Source organism: Oryctolagus cuniculus, chromosome 4, assembly GCF_051225735.1.
Source record: "Oryctolagus cuniculus isolate XC-2025 breed Fujian yellow rabbit chromosome 4, ASM5122573v1, whole genome shotgun sequence".
NCBI classification, from domain to species: Eukaryota; Metazoa; Chordata; class Mammalia; order Lagomorpha; family Leporidae; genus Oryctolagus; species Oryctolagus cuniculus.
In genome coordinates this window covers 130,816,780-130,842,634 of record NC_142870.1, presented here as the reverse complement: position 1 = coordinate 130,842,634, position 25,855 = coordinate 130,816,780, and the positions used below count along the sequence as shown (strand labels likewise).

The 25,855-nt window shown below is 42.2% G+C and overlaps 1 protein-coding gene across 3 annotated transcripts in view; it reads left to right on the top strand.

Annotated features, from left to right (window-relative positions):
- EIF2A (eukaryotic translation initiation factor 2A) overlaps positions 1 to 21,848 on the top strand; it is a 49,106-nt gene extending 27,258 nt beyond the window's left edge. For all 3 annotated transcript variants that reach the window (XM_002716262.6, XM_017346840.4, XM_070072663.2), the window contains 8 exons: positions 2,624 to 2,697; positions 2,835 to 2,979; positions 3,114 to 3,230; positions 7,699 to 8,270; positions 11,539 to 11,652; positions 18,951 to 19,079; positions 20,864 to 20,929; positions 21,461 to 21,848. In XM_002716262.6, coding sequence (XP_002716308.1) covers positions 2,624 to 2,697; positions 2,835 to 2,979; positions 3,114 to 3,230; positions 7,699 to 8,270; positions 11,539 to 11,652; positions 18,951 to 19,079; positions 20,864 to 20,929; positions 21,461 to 21,526 — 1,283 coding nt within the window. In that variant the 3' untranslated portion in view covers positions 21,527 to 21,848. The remainder of the gene's footprint in view (positions 1 to 2,623; positions 2,698 to 2,834; positions 2,980 to 3,113; positions 3,231 to 7,698; positions 8,271 to 11,538; positions 11,653 to 18,950; positions 19,080 to 20,863; positions 20,930 to 21,460) is intronic.
- The last annotated feature ends 4,007 nt before the right edge of the window (positions 21,849 to 25,855 follow it).

Sequence of the window (25,855 nt, the reverse complement as noted above, 5' to 3'; positions counted from 1 at the left end):
GGCCGCAACAGCCAGAGCTGAGCCAGTCTGAAGCCAGGAGCCAGGAGCTTCTTCTGTGGGTGCAGGGGCCCAAGGACTCAGTCCATCTTCCACTGCTTTCCCAGGCACTTTAACAGGGAGTGGGATCGGAAGCGGAGCAGCTAGGACTTAAACCAGCGCCCATATGGGATGCAAGCACTGCATGCTGGAGCTTTAACCCACTGCACCATAGCGCCAGCCCCTATAGTTGTTACTTCTTATTTGAAAGGCAGAGTTACAGTGAGGCAGAGGCAGAGATAGAGAGAGATAGAAAGAGAGAGAGAGGTCTTCCATCCACTAGTTCACTCCCAGATGGCCACAATGGCCGGAACTGTGCCAATCCGAAGCCAGGAGCCAGGAGCTTCTGGGTCTCCAACGCAGGTGCAGGGGCCCAGCGTCGGGGCCATCTTCCACTGCTTTCTCAGGCCTTAGGAGAGAGCTGGATCAGAACTGGAGCAGCCAGGGCCAGAACCAACGCCCATATGGGATGCCAGCACTGCAGGTGGCAGCTTTACCAGCTACACTACTGCATCGGCCTCTGGTTGTCACTGTTATTGATGCTCAAACTGTTTCTTCCTTGATCAGTTTGTCTTTAATGACTTTGTTAATGATATGGGAAGATAAGCTATTCTAAGATTATCTTGAATATTTCCTACTGTGTACCTAGAATCTTCCAATAATGGAAAATGGCATTTAGAGACCATAATCTGGGTTCTAGGAGTTCTCACTGCAATGTAGATCATTTTTTCTGTGCCCTTTGTTTTTGTTTTTAAAGCTGTAATAATCCTGAGTTCATACTGATAATTCTGTTTAAGTTAACGACTAGAACATTTCTTACTTAACCTGTCTTACCTGTATTGCTTTTTACCAGTGCCAAGAATCCCATTTCTCTAGATTATCAGAGGTGATAGTTTTGAATATCAGGTTCACATAAGTGTTCATTTGCTTTTTTCCACATTATCATATAATATTTGTAGGTTAGCAATACCAATAGGAACACCAATGACTACTGAAAATAATATAAAGAAAAAATTTGCAATTCTAAGGATTTGTTTGTTTGTTTGTTTGAAAGGCAGAGTGTCAGAGAGAGTGTGTGAGATTTTCCATCATTGGTTCACTCCCCAAATGCCCACAACAGATCCATTCATGTCTCCCACATGGGAGGCAGCTATCCAAGTACTTGGGTCATCATCGGTTGCCTTCCCAGGCACATTAACAGGAAGCTGGATTGGAAGCAGAGTAGCCAGGGCTTGAACTGACACTGTCCTATGGGATGTTAGTGTTGCCAGAGACAGCTTAACCTGCTGTGCCACAGTGTGAGCTTCTAAAATTTGCAGTTCTTTTTGTACTTAGTTGAAAAGCAGAGTTTACAGAGAAGGAGGGAGAGAGAGAGATCTTCCTCCACTGGTTCACTCCCCAGTTGGCTGCAATGGCTCAGGCTGGGCTAGAGCAAAGCCAGGGGCCCAGACACGGGCCATCTTCCTCAGCTTTCCTAGGGGCATTAGCAGAAAGCTAGATTGGAAGCCAAGCAGGCAGGACTCGAACACATATGGGATACTAGTGTCACAGGCAGCAGGCTAACCACTGTGTCACAACACTGGCCCCAGTTCTTTTTGTGTTTAGAATATACCATTAGTGATTGTGCACTTGAGTATGTCACACTAGAGTAGGGATTGGGAACGCTGATCACATATGCTGAAAGTGATACACAAGGCTGATTTTGAGCAGCATCTATTCAGTACAGACACAGTCTTCATTTTCTCCCATCCCATTGTTTAGTTTTTCTTTTTCTTTCTTTATTTTTTTATGATTTAATACAACATTTATTTGAGTCAAAGACCTCCAGCCAGAGCGGTATAGAGGAGGGTTCCAGGAGAGGAAAAACCCAAAGGGGCTGGAGGTAGTGGGGTTTTTAAGCACAATTTTGGAGAAGGAAACTTGACATTCAGTACAAGGCGGGGCCAAAACACATTAAAAGTGAACACGCCAAAGGAAGAGGAGTGACTAGTTTGGCATTCTGCTGTGCTACTGTTAGACAGCCATTGATCTCTAAAATTGAACAAAGAAAAAGTAATAATTCTTGATTCCATTAACAAAGGTAGCAGTATTGTTAATAGCATGGGTTCTGGCTGCCTAGCTTAAACACTCAGCTATCAACCATTACTATTATTGTGATGGTTATTATTGTGTATGAGTTTATCACATTAGTTACTGAGTTAAAATATTCAGATTCTACAGGAGCAGGCCAATGCCAGGCTTTCCCGTGTAATGAGCTCTAACACTACTTTATTTCAGAGGTTGAAGAGTAGAACACTGACATCTATTGAATACCTATCATGTGCAGGGCACAGTGCTCTCAAAGTCAATCACCTGGAGTTAGGTAATACAATTCCATTACCTCCCCAAGCTTGCTATTAAGTAACTGAGTAGGAATTCAAACCTAGATCTGTCTTGCCTGTACTGTAGGCTTCTTCCTACTACTGACTCTGACTACTATGTAAGAATACAGTGTTGGTGTATAGTTATAGTAACATTTTATAATGCATTCAGAGTTTAGCTTGTTTATTATTTTGTCATTAATCTAATGTCATTTACTCTTTTTTAGACATAATTGCAAATAAATTACATTTACAAAAAATTAATGATTTTGTGCTATCACCTGGACCTCAGCCATACAAGGTAATTGCTGTTCATCTGTTTATGTGGAATATTATGTGCTTAAACCTTTTCCAGGTTTTTTGTAATTGCGAAAATATGTCCACCTTGGTTTATATGCTTCAAAATACTAAGTAATTATTTGTATCTGTGTGTGTTAGGTGGCCGTCTATGTTCCAGGAAGCAAAGGTGCACCTTCATTTGTTAGATTGTATCAGTACCCCAACTTCGGTGGACCTCATGCAGCTTTAGCCAATAAAAGTTTCTTTAAGGCTGATAAGGTTACAATGCTATGGAATAAAAAAGGTATGGTAAATATATTTCATTCCTTATTTTGTTTATCAAATGTTAATGTAGATTTGTATTCTTATGTGTGTTAGAAAAGAATGTCCTTGCTTATTAATTGGTTTGAAATCTAACTAGAGTGTTCACTGTTACAGCCACTGCTGTCTTGGTAATAGCTAGTACAGACGTTGACAAGACAGGAGCCTCCTATTATGGGGAACAGACGCTGCATTACATTGCAACAAATGGAGAAAGTGCCGTAGTGCAACTGCGTGAGTATTCCAGCAGTCTTCCTTTGATAAAAACAAGGAGAGTTAAAGAAAAAAAAAAAAAAAAAAAAAACATGCCGTAAAGGTGATATAATCTAAATTTTGGATCAAGTACTAAGATAAAATTCCTGTTAAGGTACTTAAAATCATACTCAAACTTAACCCTACTTTGACAGAATCCAATTGGGCTAATTGAATTTTATTAGCTCTTTAGTAGGGAACTTCCTGAGTGAGGTAATACCGTTTTAGTAGTTCTCTTGAGAGTGATTTGTAACTCCAAGTTTGTCTAGTGAATGGACTAATTTTTTTTTCTTTGACAGATAGACAGTGAGAGAGAAAAACAGAGAGAAAGGTCTTTCTTCCATTGGTTCACCCCACAAATGGCCGCCACAGCCAGAGCTACGCTGATTCAAAGCCAGGAGCCAGGTGCTTCTCCCTGGTCTCCCATGTGGGTGCAGGGCCCAAGCACTTGGGCCATCCTCCACTGCCCTCCTGGGCCACAGCAGAGAGCTGGACTGGAAGAGGAGCAACCGGGACTAGAACCCGGCGGCGCCCATATTGGATGCCAGTGCCACAGGTGGAGGATTAATCAAGTGAGCCACAGTGCCAGCCCCTGAACTATTTTTTTTTTTTTAGGATTTATTTTATTTATTTGAAAGGCAGAGTTTCAGAGAGGCAGAGGCAGAGTGTGAGAGAGGTCTTCCATCCACTGGTTCACTCCCCAGATGGCCACAACAGCTGGATCTGCACTGATCCAAAGCCAGGAGCCAGGAGCTTCCTCTGGGTCTCCCATGCTGGTGCTGGGGCCCAAACACTTGGGCCATCTTCTACTGTTTTCCCACAGACCTGGATCGGAAGTGGAACAGCTGGGACTCGAACTGGTGCCCATATAGGATTCCTGCACTGCAGGCAGCAGCTTGCTATGCCACAGCACCAACCCCATGGTGAATGGACTGTTGAGAATTATGAATAACATCTGAGAAGTTATCACTTCTTGTGTTGAGATAAATTAACTTTAAAATAATAGTTTCAAAATACGGTCAAGTCTTTAATTTTTTTCATTTTTGAACTATTTGTGTGAGTAGGATAACCTTTCTTACAAGCTGTATTCTTATTGAAATCACGGATAAAACAAGAATGACTTCTCTTTCCACTATTTAACATTCTGAAATACCAAGTCAGTGTAACCGAGCAAAAGGAGTAAAGTGCGTATGAGTTTGAAGGGAAAAAAAGACTCATCTCTGCTCACGCATATGAAGTAAAAATATGCTTGGTTACTTTAAAACAATTGGAGTGAAGATTTCCATAAACAGCAACAGAAATAAGAAATATTTGGGGCCTGTGGGGAGAAAACTTTAAAACTCTTTAGAGGGACCAATTATAACATAGTAAAAATTTGCATGTCATTTTTTTCCTAATTTATATAAAATTTAATTTAAAGGCCAGCTAATTTTTTTTTCAACTGGATAAACTGATTCTACAGCTGATATTGGGAAATAAATGTGTAAGAATGTTTTAGAGGCCCCTCTGTGGTGCAGTGGGTTAACGCCCCGGCCTGAAGTGCTGGCATCCCACATGGGCGCTGGTTCTAGTCCCAGCTGCTCCACTTCCGATCCAGCTCTCTGCTGTGGCCTGGGATAGCGGTGGAGGATGGCCTGAGTCCTTGGGCCCCTGTGCCCAAGTGGGAGACCCAGAAGAAGCTCCTGGCTCCTGGCTTCAGATAGGCGCAGCTCCGGCCGTTGTGGCCAATTGGGGAGTGAACCAGCGGATGGAAGACCTCTCTCTCTCTCTCTGCCTCTCCTCTCTCTGTGTAACTCTGACTTTCAAATAAATAAATAAATATTTTTTAAAAAAGAATGTTTTGAAAACTTGTAAAAGAGTAGGGCCAGGGATATTCTAGAGTTCTGACACCACCAAATATTAAAATCTAAGGCAATTGTAACTATGCCAGTTTGGTTCTGGCTCATGGATAGACTGAAAAACCAGTGGGACGTAACGGAGTTCAGAAATAGATCCACGCTTCTGTGGACATCGATATAATGAATGCAGTCAGCATTCCAATCAATGTAGAAAATATCGATCACTTAATATATGCTTTAGGGAGAACTGGTAGCCATTTGGAACAAAAGTTAATATCTGTACTTCTTCACCAAAAGAAATTTAATTTTGCCAAAAAATTATACATAAGACTGTAGAGAACTGGAAGAATCAGTTTTCTAATCTTTATAGGAGTGGGGAACCTTTTTTTCTGCCAAGGGCTATTTGGATATTTATAATATCATTCAAGGGCCATATAGAGTTATCAACTTAAAAATTAGCCTGGAGCTGGCTCTGTGGCGTAGCAGGTAAAGCCTCTGCCTGCAGTGCCAGCATCCCATATGAGCACCGTTTCAAATCCCAGCTGATCCACTTCCCATCCAGCTCTCTGCCATGGCCTGGGAAAGCAGTAGAAGATGGCCCGAGTCCTTTGGCCCCTGCACCCATGTGGGAGACCTGGAAGAAGTTCATGGCTCCTGGCTTCGGATTGGCTTAGCTTTGGCTGTTGCAGCCAACTGAGGAGTGAACCAGCAGATGAAAGACCTCTCTCTCTCTTTCTCTCTCCCTCTCTGCCTCTGCCTCTCTGTAACTCTGCCTTTCAAATAAATAAATAAATATTTTAAAAATTAAAAAATACAATTAAAAAATAAAAACAGACGTCATTTAAAAAGAATTATAGATTTCACATTAGGGAAGAAAAGAGTCTATAAATTGAGTAAAGCAAATAAAAAAATTGGGGAAAATACATATTTATTTATTTATTTTTAAAAGATTGATTTATTTTTTACTTGAGAGTCAGAGTTACACAGAGAGAAGAGAGGCAGAGAGAGAGAGAGAGAGGTCTTCCATCCATTGGTTCACTCCCCAGTTGGCCACAACGGCCCGAACTGTGCTGATCTGAAGCCAGGAGCCAGGAGTTTCATTAGGGTCTCCTACGTGGGTGCAGGGGCCCAAGGACTTGCCCCATCTTCTACTGCTATCCCAGGCCACAGCAGAGAGCTGGATCGGATGTGGAGCAGCTGGGTCTTGAACCGGCGCCCATATGGGTTGCCTGCGCTTCAGGCCAGGGTGTTAACCAGCTGCGCCACAGCACCAGCCTTGAAAATACATTTTTTAAATGGGTAAGGAATGACTATAAAAAAAGTGAAGTTTCTTATTATATCAAGTATATTAAGTAATAGAAAATCAGTAACTAAAGAGAAAAATAGGCATAGGACAAAAAAATTAAGCCACAGGGAAAAAAATGAAATTTCTTAGAAATATGTTAGAAGATGCTTAGCTTATACTTAAAGAAATAGAAATTAAAACAAGGTGTAAGTTTTCACTTAATAAATTGGCAAAGACAAAAATAAATTACCTAGGGTAGGTGAGAATGGAGGGAACCTGAACCATAAAAACTGTAGATATGAGTATAAATTGGTATTTATTGAAAGGCATTTAGATGGTGTATTATCAAATACATGGATATGCCCTTTGACCTAGCAGTTTCACTCCTTTAGATCTGTTTGAGTATATTCACAGTGAATAGGCAGCAAGGTTTGTAATAGAATGCAGTGCAACTAAAAATGAATGAAGTAGATCTTAACGCACTAGCGAGGAAAAATCTCCCAGGATGTGATGCTAACTGAAATAACAAAGTCTAGGACTTTGTCATTGTTGAGTGTGTTTACGGCATGCTTTATTTCAGCCAGAATATCCTGAAAGGATGTGCAAGAAATAGAGGGTTGCTTTTTGTAGAGCATCTTCTTGTGTGGGGGGGCATGTCCTGTTTGTTTGTTTTAAGATTTATTTTGTTTATTTGAAAGGCAGAGGCAGTTGCAGTCAGAGACAGAGAGATATTCCATCGACTAGTTCACTCCCCAAATGGCCAGGGCTGGGTCAGGTTGAAGCCAGGAGCCAGGAGCTTCTGTGGTTCACATGGGTACATGGGCCCAAGCATCTGGGCCATCCTCTGCTGCTTTTCTGGGTACATGAGCAGGGAACTGGATCAGAAGTGGAGCAGACAGGACTTGAACTGGCACCCATATAAGATGCAGGCATTGCAGTCAGCAGTTTAACCTGTTATGCCACAGCTCCAGCCCCAGGCATGTCTTTTTATAGAGTTTGTTTTTATTACCAAGTGCATATATTACCCTTTCCAAAAAGTTTGTTTGTTAATAGTAATAAACTATTTCAATAAGCCCACATTAGCTTCTCAGCTCACATTGCCTAGATGTTTAAGAGAAATTAAGATTCAGTAGGAATTCTTAAATTTATGAGTATATATTATTCCTTATAGTATAACATGTACAAAAATTTAAAACATCCACTGAAATTTTTTAGAAGTTTTTTTAAAGCTCGTTTGACATGTTTATGTATGTTCTATGTTCATATCTTGTTCTCACTATTAATGTAATTCTTCATTGCTAACTGGGATTTTATATTCTTTTTCTAGCGAAAGGTGGCCCCATTTATGATGTAGCTTGGAATTCTAGTTCTACTGAGTTTTGTGCTGTGTATGGTTTCATGCCTGCTAAAGCAACAATTTTCAACTTGAAATGTGATCCTGTGTTTGACTTTGGAACTGGTCCTCGGAATGCAGCCTACTATAGCCCTCAAGGACATATATTAGTACTAGCTGGATTTGGAAATCTGAGAGGACAAATGGAAGTGTGGGATGTTAAGAACTACAAGCTCATTTCTAAACCAGTGGCTTCTGATTCTACGTATTTTGCTTGGTGCCCAGATGGTGAGCATATTTTAACAGCCACGTGTGCTCCCAGGTTACGTGTTAATAATGGGTATAAGATTTGGCATTATACTGGCTCTGTCCTGCACAAATATGATGTGCCCTCAAATGGAGAGTTATGGCAGGTTTCATGGCAGCCATTTTTGGATGGAATATTTCCAGCAAAAGCAATAACTTACCAAGCAGTTCCAAGTGAAGTACCCAGTGAGGAACCTAAAGTTGCAACAGCTTATAGACCCCCTGCTTTAAGAAATAAGCCAGTCACCAATTCCAAGCTGGTAAGTAAAGTTTTACTACTTTGGTTGGAAAAAGTTTTTCATTATGTTCTTAAACTGAGGGCAGAGATAATTTAGGATCTACAGAAGATGGTGAGCAGTTCATATTATTTAGCTAACAAAGTAGTTAATGTAAAATAATTCACATTTTAAAATCTGACTATGACATATTGGCTTGGTAGATGAAGGGCTCAAATTCACTTGCTGCCGGGCTAGACCGGTAAGGTAAGGTGGAGAACAGGATAGCAGAGAGCTCGTGCCCTCTTTATTGGTCATGGCAACTAACATAGTGGCTGATTCTTTCCATAGACAATTTAGGTCCAGTTTGCCAAAATGTGTGATTCTCAAGGCAAAATGATTATGGAAAATCTCTCAATTATTAAAATACTGATACGTAAACAAAGCATATTAGTTATTCTCAGACCCCTAATTCCCTGCCTCTGTAAAGATATAACCAGAGAATTGGTCATATATGGTATGCTTTAAAAATGTTAGCATTTCACAGCTTAGGGGAGAGACTTATTAATGCCCCAAGTTTCTGTGATGGTACGAAATATTAAAGGTGCTCTGAGATGAACAGTATTTACGTTTTTATAGAGATGACCAGGGAAGGCCATTGTGATACAGCGGGCCAAGCCACCACTTATAAATCCCACATCCTGTATCAGAGTGCCAATTAGAGCCCGGGGCTACTCTGCTTCCGATCCAGCTCCCTGCTAATGCATTCTGGAAGGCAACAGATGACGGGCCCCTGCTTCTCATGTGTGAGGCCTCAGTGGTGTCCTCGGCTCCTGGCTTCAACCTGGTCAGCTCTGGTTGTGGTGAGCATTTTTATAAAAGTGGGGCTGGTGCTGTGGTGCAGCAGGTTAAAGCCCTGGCCTACAGTGCCAGCATCCCGTATGGGTGCCAGTTCAAGGCCCAGCTGCTCCACTTCCAATTTAGCTCTCTGCTGTGGCCTGGGCAAACAGTACAAGATGACCCAAGTCCTTGGGCCCTGGACCCATGTGGGAGACCCAGAAGAAGCTCCTGGCTCCTGGCTTCGGATCAGCGCAGCTCTGGCCATTGTGGCCAACTGGAGAGTGAACCAGCGGATGGGAGACCTCTCTCTCTCTCTGGCTCTACCTCTCTCTCTAACTCTTTTATATAAATAAAGTAAATCTTTATAAAAAATTTAAAAAATAAAGTGACCATACAACATCTATCAATTGGTACTGTTCCCAGTAAAAGTTTATATGGTCACTTAATTATTAGGCACTGAGGAAAGTAGATACTTTGCCGAAGAGTAAATATTCCTGGGCTTCCACAAACATAAAAGAATGACCCGTCTTCCTCAACTAACATAATGTAGTATTGGTCTATAACTTCCTAACTTTCATTGAAATAATTTAAACATAATTGTTACATTGTTATTTAAGTAAAACTATATAAAAGTACATAATAGGTTAAGCCTTATGATACTTCTGTTTATCTTATTTTATTTTATTTTATTTTTTGCCAGGCAGTGTTAGACAGTGAGAGAGAGACAGACAGAGAGAGAGTTATAGACAGTGAGAGAGAGAGACAGAGAGAAAGGTCTTCCCTCCATTGGTTCATTCCCCTAACGGCTGCTACGGCCGGCGCTGCGCTGATCTGAAGCCAGGAGCCGAGTACTTCCTCCCGGTCTCCCATTAGATGCAGGGACCTAAGCACTTGGGCCATCCTCCGCTGCCCTCCTGGGCCATAGCAGAGAGCTGGACTGGAAGAGGAGCAACCGGGACTAGTACCCGGTATCCCAACCGGCACTAGAACCCAGGAGGTGCGGGTGCCGCAGGTGGAAGATTAGCCAAGTGAGCCATGGCGCCGGCTTTCAGTTTACTTTTTAAAAATTTTTTATCTGAGAGATGTAAGAATTCCATTGTTTAAATGAAACAAAAGTGAATTTCACCAGCTCTTATTAACTTAAAGATACCATATATCAACTAATAAAAAGACTTTTATTAAATCCATTCTGTGGGGCTGGCACTGTGGCATGGCGGGTAAAACCACTGCCAGCAGTGCCGGTATCCCATATGGGTGCCGGTTCAAGTCTCAGCTGCTCCACTTCTGATCCAGCTCTCTGCTATGGCCTGGGAAAGCAATGGGAGATGGCCCAAGTCCTTGGGCCCCTGCACCCACATGGAAGACTTGAAGGAAGCTCCTGTCTCCTGGCTTCAGATCAGCGCAGCTCCAGCTGTTGCAGCCAATTAGGGAGTGAAAAGTGGATGGAAGACCTCTCCTCTCTCTCTGCCTTTCTTTCTCTCTCTGTGTAACTCTGACTTTCGAATAAATAAATAAATCTTTAAAAAAAATCCGTTTTGCCAGTTGGGGTGTGCCACTACTAATAAGAGCTTTGTAATATTTGCCCGTGATTTAAAAATAAATTTAGTAAAGTAGGTTTATTGGGGCAAGCATTTGGCTTAGTGGTGAAGCTGCTGGTCAGGATTTCACAGCCCATGTAAGACTGCTTGGATTTGAGGCTTCACTCTTGGTTCCGGTTTCCTCTTAATATAGACGCTGGGAGGCAGTAGATGATGATGATGGTTCAAGTAGTTGAATCCCTGCCACTCATGTGGGACACGAGGATTGAGCTCCTAGATCCAGGTTTTGGCTTTTGCAAGCACTTGGGGAGTGTACCAGCTTATAGGAACTTACTTTCTCTCTCTCTCTCTTAAAATTTATTTTATTTATTTGAAAGGCACAGTGACATCACAATAGGGAGAAAAATACCTTCCATCTGCTGATTCACTCTCCGAATGGACACAACAGCTAAAGCCAGGAACCTGGAACTCCATTTGGATCTGCCATATGGGTTGCAGGGGCCTAAGTACTTGGACCATCTTCTGCTGCTTTTCCTGGCCCATTAGCAGGACATTGAATCAGGAGAGAAACAGCCAGGGCTCAAACCTCTGTTCAATACAGGATGCCAGTGTTGTAGGCAGTGGATTAATCTGCTGCACCCCAACATGAGCTCCCCTCTCTCTGCTTATGTTTCTTTGTCAAAGTTAAATATTTTTAAAGAAATTTTATTCTATATTGGCAAAAATGTATACTTTGTTATTATGCATGGTTTTTCTCTTTTCCTTCCATTTTGTAGGTTGAAGGTAAATGAATAGAGTTATCCTTCCTATCCGGTCATCTTGCCTAGTACATTTCATCTCATCATTTAATTAATAAGACAAGAGAGCTGCTTGTACATACATTTTAAAAAGATATGGTCTCTATTTCAAAATTATTTATTTTCTATTTTCCATAGCATGAAGAAGAGCCACCTCAGAATATGAAACCACAATCAGGAAGTGATAAACCCTTATCAAAAACAGCCCTGAAAAATCAAAGGAAGCATGAAGCTAAGAAAGCTGCAAAGCAGGTACTTGGGGTACTAATCTCTTCAAAACAAACCAAAAAAATCCAAATTAGCTTTGTCTTAAAGAACTCTGTTCTTAAGACTTGACAGTTATATTATAAAATATATTTGGAGGCTGGCGCCGTGGCTCAATAGGCTAATCCTCTGCCTTGCGGTGCTGGCACACCGGGTTCTAGTCCCGGTCGGGGCGCCGGATTCTGTCCCGGTTGCCCCTCTTCCAGGCCAGCTCTCTGCTGTGGCCAGGGAGTGCAGTGGAGGATGGCCCAAGTGCTTGGGCCCTGCACCCCATGGGAGACCAGGAGAAGCACCTGGCCCCTGCCTTCGGATCAGCGCAGTGCGCCAGCTGTGGCGGCCATTGGAGGGTGAACCAACGGCAAAAGGAAGACGTTTCTCTCTGTCTCTCTCTCTCACTGTCCACTCTGCCTGTCAAAAATAAAAAAAAAATAAAAATAAATAAATAAAATAAAATATATTTGGAGTTAGACTTCATTAGTCAAAATATCTTTCTTTTGTATTTGCCCATGAATTTTTAAGTAGTCCTGTCTGTATTATAGGTGATGAAGAAGGCTAGGCTTGACCTTAGAACCTGAGACCCTGTAGGATTGTGTAGTGTTTTGTTTGCTTTAGATCCTTTGTATGAGGACTGTATGAAGTAATGTAGCTTGCTTCCTTTAAGTATGTGTTTATTAAGAGAGGCTATGTTGTGGTGCAGTGGGTTAAGCCACCTCCTGGCATGCCCACATCCCACATCAGCCTGCCTTGTTAGTCCCAGCTGCTCCGCACTTCCAATCCAGCATCGCTGGTAATGCACCTTCCCACCCACTTGTGAGACCTGAATGGAGTGTTTGGCTCCTGGGTTTGGCTTGGTGCGGGGAGCAACTCGGACTAGACTGTTACTGGAATTAAGACTTATTCTATGCATCTGCTCTCCCACAATATGGCGCTGAGAAGGGAGTAACAACTTCTAAGCAGCTGCCTCTCGCCAACTTGAGTGATGACCTGCAGGAGCTGATCCTGCTCCTGATTGGAGGAGAGCAGCGTACTCGGCGTGTGGGTAGCAGAGTTGGGATTGGTGGAAGAGGACTATAAAGGAGGAGAGAGACAACATGCACCAGGAACATCTATCTGAAGGAACACCTGAGCAGCCCCCGAGAGAGCCGGACGGCAGTGTGCCGCTCCCCCGCGGAAGTGGGGAAAGTGGCAGGGGGAACCGCCCTTCCGCGGAGGTGGAAGGGTTGGTACCCAACCCGGAAAGAACCAGCAGCAAACCCGGGGAGGGCCGAGCAGACGAAAGAACAACGCAGGGTCTAGTGTTGCTCTTCCACGAAGATGGGGAGCGACAGCTTGGCCTAACCTTAGCTGTTGCAAGCATTTGGGGAATGAACCAGTGAATGGAAGATCTTACCCTCTCTCCACCTCCAAGTAAATAATAAATAAATCTTTAAATAATTAAAAAGGAGAGGCTGGAAATTACATGACTATAATAAAACCATTTTGTCAATCAGTATTATATTACTGCATGAAATTATTCAGCTAGGTATCTAAATGTCAGAAGTACCCAAACAATGGATTTATTCTAAAATATTTTTATTTGATTATATAGTTGAAATGCCACACTGCTGTAATAATTGATAAATAAATGGTATTTATTGATAAATAAATGATAGTGTGGTCAGGGAATGTTTGGGTAGTGAAGCCATACTGATTACATTTTTGAGATTCAGAGGAATGAATGTCTTAGTCTGTTTAGATTGCCATAATAAAGTACTGTGTATTGGATAATTTTTAGGATTTATTTTTTATTTATTTGAAAGGTAGAGTTACAGAGAGAGAGAGAGAGAGAGAGAAAGAGAGAGATCTTGCATCTGCCAGTTCACTCCCAAAATGGCCACAGTGGTGCCTGTGCCAGACTGAAGCCAGGAGTTTCTTCCAGGTCTCCCACTTGGGTGCAGCACTTGGGCTACCTTCCGTTTCTTTCCCAGGCACATTAGCAGGGAGCTGGAAGTGGAGCAACCGGGACTCGAACTGGCACCCATATGGGATGCCAGCATCACAGGCTGCAGCTTTGCCTACAACGCCACAATGCTGGCTGTGGATAATTTTTAGACACAGAAATCTGTTACTTATAGTTCTGGAGGCTGGGGAATCTGGGAGCCAAGAGGGTCTATTCCTCACAGATGGCATCTTCTTTATGTTCTCACATAGTTGAAGGGGCAAGGGCCTCTTCTAAGAGCACTTATCCCAGTCACTCATTGAGGGTAGAGGTCCCACCTCTTTATACTGTCACCTTGGATATTAGGTTCCATCGTAGGATTTTGGGGAGGCACTTAAATCGTAGCAGTGGAGGCAGATTTTTAACAGCTGGTTGCTATATTACTAATAGTCTTGCTAGTAATGTTTGGATTTTGACAGGTGTGTGTTGATTATGTGTTTTGGTAGGCAATTACTGTTTTAAGGAGTGCAATTGCATTGTGCAACCATATTCTGCGAAAGTCTGGGCTTAAAAAAAGATCATTGTTCTCTTTTGTAGTTAATTTCATCTCCAAAAATACCTTTCAACAGGACCTCTTTAGGTAATTTCAAATAAAATCATATACTCCATGCACTAGGATGTAAGAAAGCAAGACGTGTCCTTTCACCAGAGGGTAGGGACCTCTGCTGGTCCTAGATATTAACTGCTGGTAGATAAATTTCCTTCTGATTACGATTTGGATCCCTCTGAAACCCACTCAACTATTTTCATAAGTGAGATTTCTTCCTCTTTATAAGATTTTATTTTTTAATTTTTAAAATTTTTAAATTTTATTTGAAAGAGAGGCAGAAACATAGATAAAGAGAGATCTTCTATCAAATCCTTCAGTCCTCATCTGCCCACAGTAGCTAGGGCTGGGCCAGGCTGAATCTAACAACCTGGAATCCAGTCTGTGTCTCCCACAGGCTGGCAGGGCCCCAGCTACTTGGGCCGTCATCTGCATCCTCCCATGGTGTGTATCAGCGGGAAGCAGTATCAGAACCAGGCATTCCAATACAAGATGTTGGTTTTTCTCTTTTCCAAGTGATAACTTAACCACTGTGTCAAATGCCTGCCCCTGGGCAATATTTTTGATATGATCATCGCCAGTACTGAAACTTAGATCTCTTTGTAATAAAATATTAGTTGTTTATTTTGTGTGCTTTTCTGGTATTTGAGCACATATGATTTTTTTGAGATACAGAGTCAGTGTGTCTTACTCAAAAAGTCAATTTTAAAATAATTGACTTTCTTAGGTAGCCCTTTGTGGCTCTTTTAGAAAAAGTAATTAGTGTCATTAGTATAAAACATAATAATTACAAAAGTAACTTCCTCATCCTGTGTAACCTTATAAACTGCCATGGCTGTTGTTTACTAAAGGTGATACTGTTAATCCATTATTATTGAATTGCTCTTTAATGTTTTCAAATGATGGCAGATGGTTTTCAACACAAGATAGGCCTTTCAATATGTATTTTTGAGATGAGTGGCTGGGGTTATGGCTTTTTGATAGAACACAACTAAATAGCTCCATTTTCTATTGCTAATGATCAGTACTGCAGATTAGGTATGTTATAAATAAAAGTGGTTTACTTGGGCTTACAGATTCTGAAGGTACAAGGTTGAGCGGCTGCATCTAATGATGGTCTTGCCGACAGAGTCCTGAGGGAGTATAAGGCATCCCGTGCTCAGAGACAGGGTGTGTGCATGTGAATGTGTGTCTTCTGGCCTTGCCCCCTCTTTTTATGAAGCTTCTGGGATTCAATCATGGAGGCTCCACCTTAATAACCTTAGATATCCTAATCACCTCACCAAGGCCTTACCTATAAATATCAAAGTTAGATTATGTTTCCACCATCTTTGTGCCTCGCAGTGGAGATTAATTTCAACACATGGACCATTGGGGACCACACTCAAATCACATTCAAATCATAGAAAAAGAGGCCTGTGCCATGGTATAGCAGGTACAGCTACCGCCTGCAGTGCTGGCATCCCAATATGGGTGCCAGTTCAAGTCCCGGCTGCTCCACTTCCATCCAGCTCTCTGCTATGGCCTGGGAAAGTAGTAGAAGATGGCCCAAGTCCTTGGGCCCCTGCATTCACATGGGAGACCCAGAAGGAGCTCCTGGCTCCTGGCTCCTGGCTCCTGGCTTTGGATCAGCCCAGCTCTGGCCATTGCAGCAGCCATTTGGGGAGTGAACCAACAGATATCTCTCCTCTCTCTTTTCTCTTTCTCTCTCTCTCCCTCTCCCTCTCCCTCTCTCCCTCTCTCCCTCTCCTCTGTAACTCTGACTTTCAAATAAATAAATCAGTAAATCTTAAAAAAAAAATAAAAAAGTAATGGCCTGTGACGAGATCTAACATTGATTGGGTTTTCTCAGTCCTGACTCTTAAGTAACCAAAACTAGAGCAGTTGGATGTAAGTCATTTAATTAGTATTTTATGAATGGGTGATAATTTTATAAACTTATCAACTTCACCAAAAATCTTTGAAACTTAAGAAATTAATCTTGCCACATATACATCCTTTATAGGAAATGACCAGAATTTAAATATAATACTATTATTTTAACACATTCTTGGTTAATTTATGATAGAAAATTTAGTTTCATATTTTATTTATTTTTAATGGTTTTTGACACTTAAAACATTAATCTTCCTTCCTAGGTAAAAAGACATATTCTGAGCTTATTACCAAAAATAAATTTTTTTTAGTTGACATCAAAAGTGAGTTTCAATAAGCAAAATATCCTTTTTCTTTTATGCACTCTTCTCCTTTAATTTTTTATTATGAAAATTAGCAAGCAGGTTATATTTTCAGAATTTATAGTTCTTTAAGAATAGAAATGAGGGGCAGGTGTTGGCTAGCAGCTACAGTGCCACTTGGGATACTTGGGTACCATATCAGAGTGCCTGGATTTGATTCTCAGCTCTGCTCCCCATTCCAGCTTCCAACTAATTAACACCCTGAGAGGCAGCAGGTGATGACTCAAGTACTCAAATAGTTGGGTCTCTGCCACCCACGTGGAAGACCTGATTGCATTCCCAGCTACCAATTTCAGCTGTGGTCCAGTCCTAGCAGTTGTGGGCATTTTAGGAGTGAAATAGAAGATAAGATTTCCGCCTCTCTCTCTCTCTCTCTCTCTCTCTCTCTCTCTCTCTCTCCCTCTCTCCCCCCCCCTCTCCCCCCCCCTCTCTCTCACTCTCAAATAAGTAAATAAAGTTTTTTAAAAATGAAAAGTTACTTCAACTCTGTATTCTATAAACTCCTTTTTTTAAAGATTTATTTATTTGTTTGAAAGGTAGAGTTACAGAGAGGCAGAGGCAGAGAGAGAAGTCTTCCCTCCACTGGTTCACTCCATGAATGGCTACAACAGCCAGAGATGGACCAATCCAAAGCCAGGAGCTAAGAGCTCCTCTTGGGTCTCCCTTGCAGGTGCAGGGGCCCAAAGACTTGGGCCATCTTCAATTACTTTCCCAGGGGCCATAGCAGAGATCTGGATTGGAAGTGGAGCAGCCAGGACTTGAACCAGCACCCCCATATGGGATTCTGGCACTAAAGGTGGTTTCACCCACTACACCACAGCACTGGCCCTTCTATAAACTTTTTTTTTTTAACAGGTAGAATTATAGACAGTGAGAGACAGAGAGAAAGGTCTTCTGTCCGTTGGTTCACTCCCCAAATGGCCACTACGGCCAGCGCTGCGCCGATCCAAAGCTAGGAGCCAGGTGCTCTTCCTGGCCTCCCATGTGGGTGCAGGGGCCCAAGCACTTGGGCCATCCTCCACTGCCCTCCCGGGCCACAGCAGAGAGCTGGCCTGGAAGAGGAGCAACCAGGACTAGAACCCAGTGCCCTTATGGGATGCCGGCGCCACGGGCGGAGGATTAACCAAGTGAGCCACGGTGCTGGCGCCTCTATAAACTCTTAAGCACACTTTTTTAGAGTTTGAAATCCAGAGTAATAATCTGTTCTGTGTTCCCCTGGTGTGTTTTGGGAGTTCAGCGTGTGCCACCCAAACCTCTGAGTGAGAGATTTTAGACTCATAGGGCATTATTTGAGTGTATTGCCCTGTAAACCCTACAAGAAAGCAGTAGAAACCCTACCTTGGGGTGGAAAAAAAAATCCATAGCTTTTTTTCTCCTCTTGTCCAAACTTAACATATCATAATTACACAGACATGGTCATGTTCTTGCCACACACAAGAGAGCCAGTATCATGCTAGGGCTCAAGGCCAATGGGAGATAGTGTGCTGTAGGGTTACTGTAGGGACACATATCAGTGTAGCAGCTGAGATGAACCTCGGGAACTTGCTCTATCTGCCACGCAGTATGAAGAAGATAAACACAAGGGAAGGCTAGTGCTAAGGGTTTATATATGTAAACCATCAAACATTTCTCACAGAACTGAGAAAGCTCTATTTTAGGGCCTGTCTGGAGAGCTGTTTATCTTCACCACACTCCTTAGACTGGTCATGGACAACTCCTGCCCCCTGGCCTTGCATGTGGCCCTGAATCCAGAGCTAGCTTTTCTCCCAACTAATCAACAAAATTCATTGTCTCCTTCATTATCAGTCTTGCTTCCTAGCTCAGACTGGTTTCCCAGGTAGATTAAGAAAATTTTCTGGGGCCAGCACTATGGTATAGTAGATGAAGCTGCTGCCTGCAGCACTGGCATTCCCTTACAGATGCTGGTTCAAGTCCCGGCTGTTCCACCTCTGATCCAGCTCCCTCCTAGTGCATCTGAGAAAGCAGTAGAAGATGGCCCAAGTGGTTGGGCCCCTGCACCCGCATGGGAGACCCGGAAGAAGCTCCTGGCTCCTGGCTTCAGATCAGCGCAGCTCCAGCCATTGGGGCTATTCTAACCAATGGATAGAAGAGCTTTCTCTCCATCTCTCCCTCTCACTGTCTGTAACTTTACCTCTCAAATAAATCAATAAAATCTTTTTTAAAAAAGCCAGGTTTTAAATACCTTAGTTAGGAAAGCCCTCTCATGTTCCCAGACCATCCTGAGAGTGGAGCAGCTCAGAATATCCAAAAGATGGGAATGCGTGTTGGCTGCTAGGGAATCTCCTGGTTTGTGCCAGGGACACGCCATTTCTATTACAGGAATGTGTAGCATACTTCATTAATTCACGTTCTTTTATCACATAAAATGTAAATAAAGTCACGGTTTTTCATCACATAAAATGTAAATTTAGTTTCTGTGTTATATATACCATGTCTATATTGATTGAGATACTTTAATGTTTTTGTTTTTTCAAAATTGAATTTTAAAAAATATTTCCTGCAGGAAGCAAGAAGTGACAAAAGTCCAGATTTGCCATCTACTCCTGCGCCACAAAGCACACCACGAAACATTACCTCTCAGTCAACTTCTGGAGACCCTGAGGTAGACAAAAAAATCAAGAACCTAAAGAAGGTGAGAGACTTAGAAAGAGCTGTGTATATCTGAAGAAATATTGGGAATTATGTAAGGGAAGTAGAACTTTGTTGCCTGAAGACAGGTATCTCAGAAGTTTGTGGTAGTTCTCATTGTTGCTTTCTCACTATGAAATACTGTAACTAGCAGTGGTACTGATTTTAGCTCTATTCACAAATATCTAATGGTTATTAATACTTATGTTATTGATTTTTGGAGTAATAAGAGATAATGTACATTAGTACAGAAATATGCTGAACATTTCTACACTCAGTGTTTCATTAGAAACCTGTGAGCTAGGTGGCAACAGATACTTATCCCAGTTTTAAAGATGAAGTTACCTGCGAAATTGCAGAGAGTGTTCGTAGCCCTGGGGATAAAACCTGGTCTCTAGAGCCTGTCCCAGCTGCAGCGTGAGGTTTCTTTTTAAAACAGGTACAATGGAGTATTGAAATAAGTGGTGAAATTGGTGATATATTTAAACTTACACACATATGCACGTTAGTTAAGAGCTTAGGGCAGGTATTTAGTACAGTGGTTATAAGCTTGGAACATCCACATCTCCTATCAGAATGCTTGGTTCAAGTCCTATCTCTTCTCCCAGTTCTGACTCTCAGTTCTGCTGATGTGCGGCTGTTGGGAGGTAGCAGATGATGGCTTCAAGTAACTGGGTCCCTGCCACCCATGTGGGGTACCCAGATTGAGTTCCTGGCTCCTGGCTTTGGCTTGGCTTAGCCCAGGCTTTTATAAGCATTTGAGGAGTGAACTAGCAGATGGGAGATTCCTCTGTCTCTCTCTCTCTCTGACTTTCAAATACATACTTTTTTTTTAAAAAAGCGTGGGAAAAATATTTTAGCACTTGCATGTTTTTAACATATACAGTTTTACTTTAAGTACAATTTTACATATACTTCTTTTTGGGGGGGGGGGGACAGGCAGAGTAGACAGTGAGAGAGAGACAGAGAGAAAGGTCTTCCTTTTTCTGTTGGTTCACCCCTCAATGGCTCTGGCAGCGTGCTGCAGCCAACGCATCGCGCTGATCCGAAGCCAGGAGCCAGGTGCTTCTCCTGGTCTCCCATGCGGGTGCAGGGCCCAAGCACTTGGGCCATCTTCCACTGCCTTTCTGGGGCACAGCAGAGAGCTGGACTGGAAGAGGGGCAACCTGGACAGAATCCGGTGCCCCGACCAGGACTAGAACCTGAGGTGCCAGCGCTGCAGGCAGAGGATTAGCCTAGTGAGCCGCGGTGCCGGCCACATATACTTTTCTAACTTTAAAATAGTTTACCTTGGGGCTGGCATTGTGGCATAGCAAGTAAAGCTGCTGCTTGTGATGCCGACATCCCATATGGACGTCAGTTCACGTCCTGGCTTCTCCACTTCCTAACCAGCTCCCTGCTAATGGCCTGGGAAAAGCAACAGGAGATAGCCCAAGTGTTTGGGTCCTTGCCATCCACGTGGGAGACCCAGATGAAGCTCCTGGCTTTGGCCTGGCACAGTGCTGGCCATTATGGCCATCTGGGAGAGTGAACCAGCTGATGGAAGAGTTCTCTCTCTCCCTCTCCCTCTCTCTCTCTCCCTCTCTGGAACTCTGTCATTGAAAATAAATCTTTTTTAAAAAATGGTTTACCCTAGCGTTTTAACAGACTATTCTTGATAGAAATGTACCATAATTGATTCTGCTGATTCAAATTCCACATTCATCTGATGCAATTGTCAGTAAGAAAGCTTAACACTTGAAAATGACATTTTCTTCCTTCTTCTTGATTCGTATTTGATGTTTATAGAAACTGAAAGCAATTGAACAACTGAAAGAACAAGCAGCAAGTGGAAAACAGCTAGAAAAAAATCAGGTATTTTCTACATTTCGCATTTGAGTATAGTTACAATCACCTTCCCCCTTTTATTATAAGCAATGATTTAATCTATAAAACAACACATTGATTTTGCAAACTTGCCATATTCTTTTTAACATTTATGTTCTTGGACAGTTTTAAATAGAAGAGACAGTGTAGATCATGGGAGCATCACTAGTCCTAGGGGGCAGACGAGCAATACCGTTGCTGAAAGTAGAGGTGGTTTCTTACATTAGACAAATAGAAGATTCTCCTTCTTCTGCGTCTCAGGTTGCATTCCCCTGTTTCGCCTTTTTCCTCCTCCTTTCCTCAGCACGTTCTAAGCCCTAATGTAGAATGGAAAATCTTCTGCACCCAAAGGATTCATGAAGACAGCTTTTGTCCTTTGCCCCCTGGATAAATACCAGACAACAAGTTAGAATTTGTTTCTAAGTTGTTTTTTAATGTGTGTTTACCAGTGGATCTGAAAGCAAAACCAATAATTACTCACTTCCTGTTTAATAACTTCATTGTTTTGAACTTTTTTAGTTGGAGAAAATTCAAAAAGAGACAGCCCTTCTTCAGGAACTGGAAGATTTGGAATTGGGTATTTAAGGAGTCACCGAAAACACTCTGCTTACCAGAAGTCAGTGCGAACACCTCTTGCATTAAACCCGGTGGTGTACATGGAGCACCTGTGTGCCCATATTTAATGTGGCTCTACAGTGTTAAGCATTTATCCAAGATTCTGCATACGTGTGAAATTATTTAATAATGTCTGTTAAACTGACTTACATTCTGCATCCTCTATCATGTCAATATTCAATGCAGAAAGATACAAGAATTTCTCAGCTAAGCTTGACAGATTGAAAGACAAATTTTTTTTTAGTAGGGGACAGCATTTACCATATAAATAAATAAAGACCTTTTAAATTTATGCATTTGTCATCATTTTAGGTTCCTCTGTTAAGTTCTTTCTTAATTTAAAAGGCATTTATTCAATTATTTAAGGGGTAGATATTATTGTAATCTGTCTTATATATTGAAATCTATATACTTGTTAAAGGTTTAGTTTATTTGAAAGGCAGAGTTACAGAGAGAGAAAAGAGAGACAGAGAGATCTTCCACGTGCTGGTCTACTCCCCCAAGTGTGTTTGTCTATCCAGGTCTTCCATGTGGGTGGCAGGGACCCAAACACCTGAACCGTCATCTGCTGCCTTCCAGGCTGCAGTAGCAGGAAGCTTGATCAGAAGTGGAGCAGCTGGGACTCAAACCAGCACTACTGATATGGGATTTGTGTATCCCAAGTGGCAGCCCAGCTGGCAGCGCCATAAGGCCTGCCCAAAGAATTTTTATTCAAGAAGTTTCATAGCAGTTCTTGGATTCACCTGCCTTTGTAAATGCATCAACATCCAAAACAGGGCAAACTAGCAAGAGTTTATAAGTTGTAAGATGGTAGGAATGACTGGGACAGCCTGGCTGTGTTCCTATCTTACCAAATTGTATTTTGTTTTTTTTGTTTTTTGACAGGCAGAGTTAGACAGTGAGAGAAAGACAGAGAGAAAGGTCTTCCTTCCGTTGGTTCACCCCACAAATGGCCGCTATGGCCAGCACTGCGCCGATCTGAAGCCAGGAGCCAGGTGCTTCCTCCTGGCCTCCCATGCGGGTGCAGGGCCCAAGCACTTGGGCCATCCTCCACTGCCTTCCCGGGCCACAGCAGAGAGCTGGACGGGAAGAGGAGCAACCGGGACAGAACCGGTGCCCCAACCAAGACTAGAACCCAGAGTGCAGGAGCAGCAGGTGGAGGATTAGCTTAGTGAGCCACAGTGCTGGCCACCAAATTGTTTTGCTCCTGGAAGGAGGAGGAGTGGTATAAGCTCATAGCAGGTTCCTGCTTCTCAAGGTCATACTCAGCTATCAAGACCGTAAAGTCAAATCAGATTTAGCAATAACTACACTTTTTTTTTAAGTTAAAGTGTTTACTGGGTACATTGCGAATTACAAAGTGGGGCCGGCGCTGTAGCATAGCGGGTAGAGCCACTGCCTGCAGTGCTGACATCCCATATGGGCGCCGGTTCAAGTCCAGGCTGCTCCACTTCTGATCCAGCTCTCTGCTATGGCCTGGGAAAGCAGTGGAAGATGGCTCAAGTCCTTGGGCCCCTGCACCCACGTGGGAGACCCAGAAGAAGCTCCTGGCTCCTGGCTTCAGATCAGCGCAACTCAGCCGTTGTGGCCAAATGGGGAGTGAACCAGCGGATGGAAGACCTCTCTCTCTCTGCCTCTCTTTCTCTTTATGTGTAATTCTGACTTTCAGATAAATAAATAAATCTTCAAAAAAATTACAAAGGGAATTTAGAAATGTCAAGTTATTTTATAGCTATGTTTATTTGTAGGTTTCTTAACTTCATTCATGAAATGAAATAGAAGACAACTCATGATTCCAGACCTGGTACCAAAGGATATAGCCAGAGGAAACCATAAAAACAAGCATTCACTGTGTGCGATTGGGAAAATATGGGAGACACATATTTACTTTGTTGTATTTCTTGTTCTTATCTCCCTCTGGGCCTGTTGGAGAATTATACTTCCCTGTTCCTTTGAGTTAGGCATGGCTAAGTGACTTGATCCTGCTAATAAAATGTTCAGGAGAAGCGAGGTGAGTCACGCTGGGCAGAGTGTGTGTGAGCCAGTACTTTCTTTTCCTTTCTGCCTCCTCCTTGCTCTGAGGTTGAGATGGCTCTGTTACAGATGGTAGGTCTCCAATGCATAGGGGAAGCAAAATCCTCCCTTAAATGTTTGGAGCTATTTTCTATTCCCAGGATAATTTAGCGCAGTGATTCCCAAGTTTTGTTGGATGTTAAAATCACCTGAGGAATTTTTATCATTCCTAATGCCCAAATCCCCTTCACTGCAATTAAGTAAAATAGTTGGTGGTAGAAATCAGGTGTCAATATATTTCAGATTCCACAGTGATTCCAATGTGTTATCAAAGTTGGGGAACCATATTCTTAGTCTGTTTTCCAGTCTCCTACAGTATATACTACTATATTCCTGAAAATGTATAAAGTGATAATTTTTCTCTTGTAAGGTATGTTCATGAAAAGCTTAAAATAGAATTTATAGCTTCTCTTATGGACATATATGCTTTATTTATAATATTTTATGTGATTTTATGCTTTGCTTTCATTTGGATGTGTCAAATACCTTATGAGCATCTTTTACTAAATATTTTTTACTTTTGATATACCTAATTCATGTTTTTTTTTTAAGTTTGTGGCAATCTTAAGTATCAAATGTAGCTTTCTTTTAGATTTTGTGTTTAATTAATATGAAAGGCAGAGAGACAAAGCAGTGCCTGTAACAGCCAAGGCCTGGAACTCAATCTGGGTCTTCCATGAGTGGCAGAGACCCAAGCACTTGATCCATCTGCTGCCTCCCAGGGTGCACATTAGCAGAAATCTGGAATTGGAAACAACTGGGACTTAAAACCAAGCATTCCAGTATGGGATGCAGGCTGTACCAAATTCTCTCACCCTAACCCTTTGTTTTCTCAGTATTAAGTTTTTAAAACAAAGTTCTTTAAGTGTCTTCATCACTATCTTTTTTTTTTTTATCATTCAAGTAAAATGTAGTGAGATATTAGATACAAATAATATATAATTGCACATTGGTAAGTCGTCCAAGAAGGCAAAATACATTTGCTGTTAGGGAGCAATGGCCTGTGATTGATGAAAATGTTCATGTGTCTATCGGTGTGTGCTTAAATACTAACTTGGCTAGAGAAGTGGATTGGGTACGTTATGGACTGAATGTTTAAATCTCTCCCTGGCTAAATTCACATGTTGAAGCTTAACCCCCAACCTGATGGTACTGGGTGATGGGCCCTGTGGGAAGTAATTAGGGTTATATTAGGTTTTAATGGTAGGGCCCTTGAGGCCGGCTCTTGTGCAGCAGGTTAAAGCCCCAGCCTGCCGTGCCAGCTATCCCATATGGGTGCCAGTTCGAGTCCCAGCTGCTCCACTTCTGATCCAGCTGCTTGCTAATACACCTGCGAAAGCAGCAGAAGATGGCCCAAGGGCCTCTGCACCCACAAAGGGGACCCGGAAGAAGCTCCTGCTTTCGGAACAGCTCCACTCCGGCCATCTGGGGAGTGAACCAGCAGATGGAAGACCTCTCTCTGTAACTCTTTGATATAGATAAAATAAATCTTAAAAAAAAGAAAAATTTTATGGGTAGGACCTTCACGATGGGATTAGCACTCTGATAAGAAAAGCCACTAGGGAGCTTTTATTGTGTCTCTTCCTGTTTGTAAGCTGGGGTATAAGTTTTCTTCTGCCTTTGAAATTGAACTTGAACTTGAACTTGAACTTAGAATAGAACCTTGCACCATCAGCTTTCCTGCTTCTCAGGTTTTTGGTTATGAATGGAGTCTTTGGATTGGCTCTCTTACTAACTGCTTATCTTGGAACTTCTCAGCCTCCATAATTTTGTGAACAAACTCCTTATAATAAATCTCATTATATACTTTTTTTTTTTCAAAAAGTTTGTGGGAAATGGAATTTAAGAAGTTTATTTTGGTGCAAAAATTGTTTGAAATTCATACTTTTTTTTCATAGTATGTATCTTTCATGAACTTTTTTAATGTTTTGATGATGCATGCATAGCAGGAAACTGGATTGGAAGTGGAGCAGCTGAAACTCAAACCGGCACCCTTATAGGATGCCAGTGCCCTAGGCAGCGGATTAACCCTTGCCACAGTGCTTGCCCCACAATTTTAACTTTTAAAGAGAATGAAAATATTTGCAAGACATACATCAGATGAAGGACTGTAGTCCATATTATACAAAAAACTCTTAACAAACACAACGGTAAGAAGATAACTTGATTAGAAAATGGCCCAAATTCATTCACTGATATCTCACCAAAAAAGATACCCAGATAGCA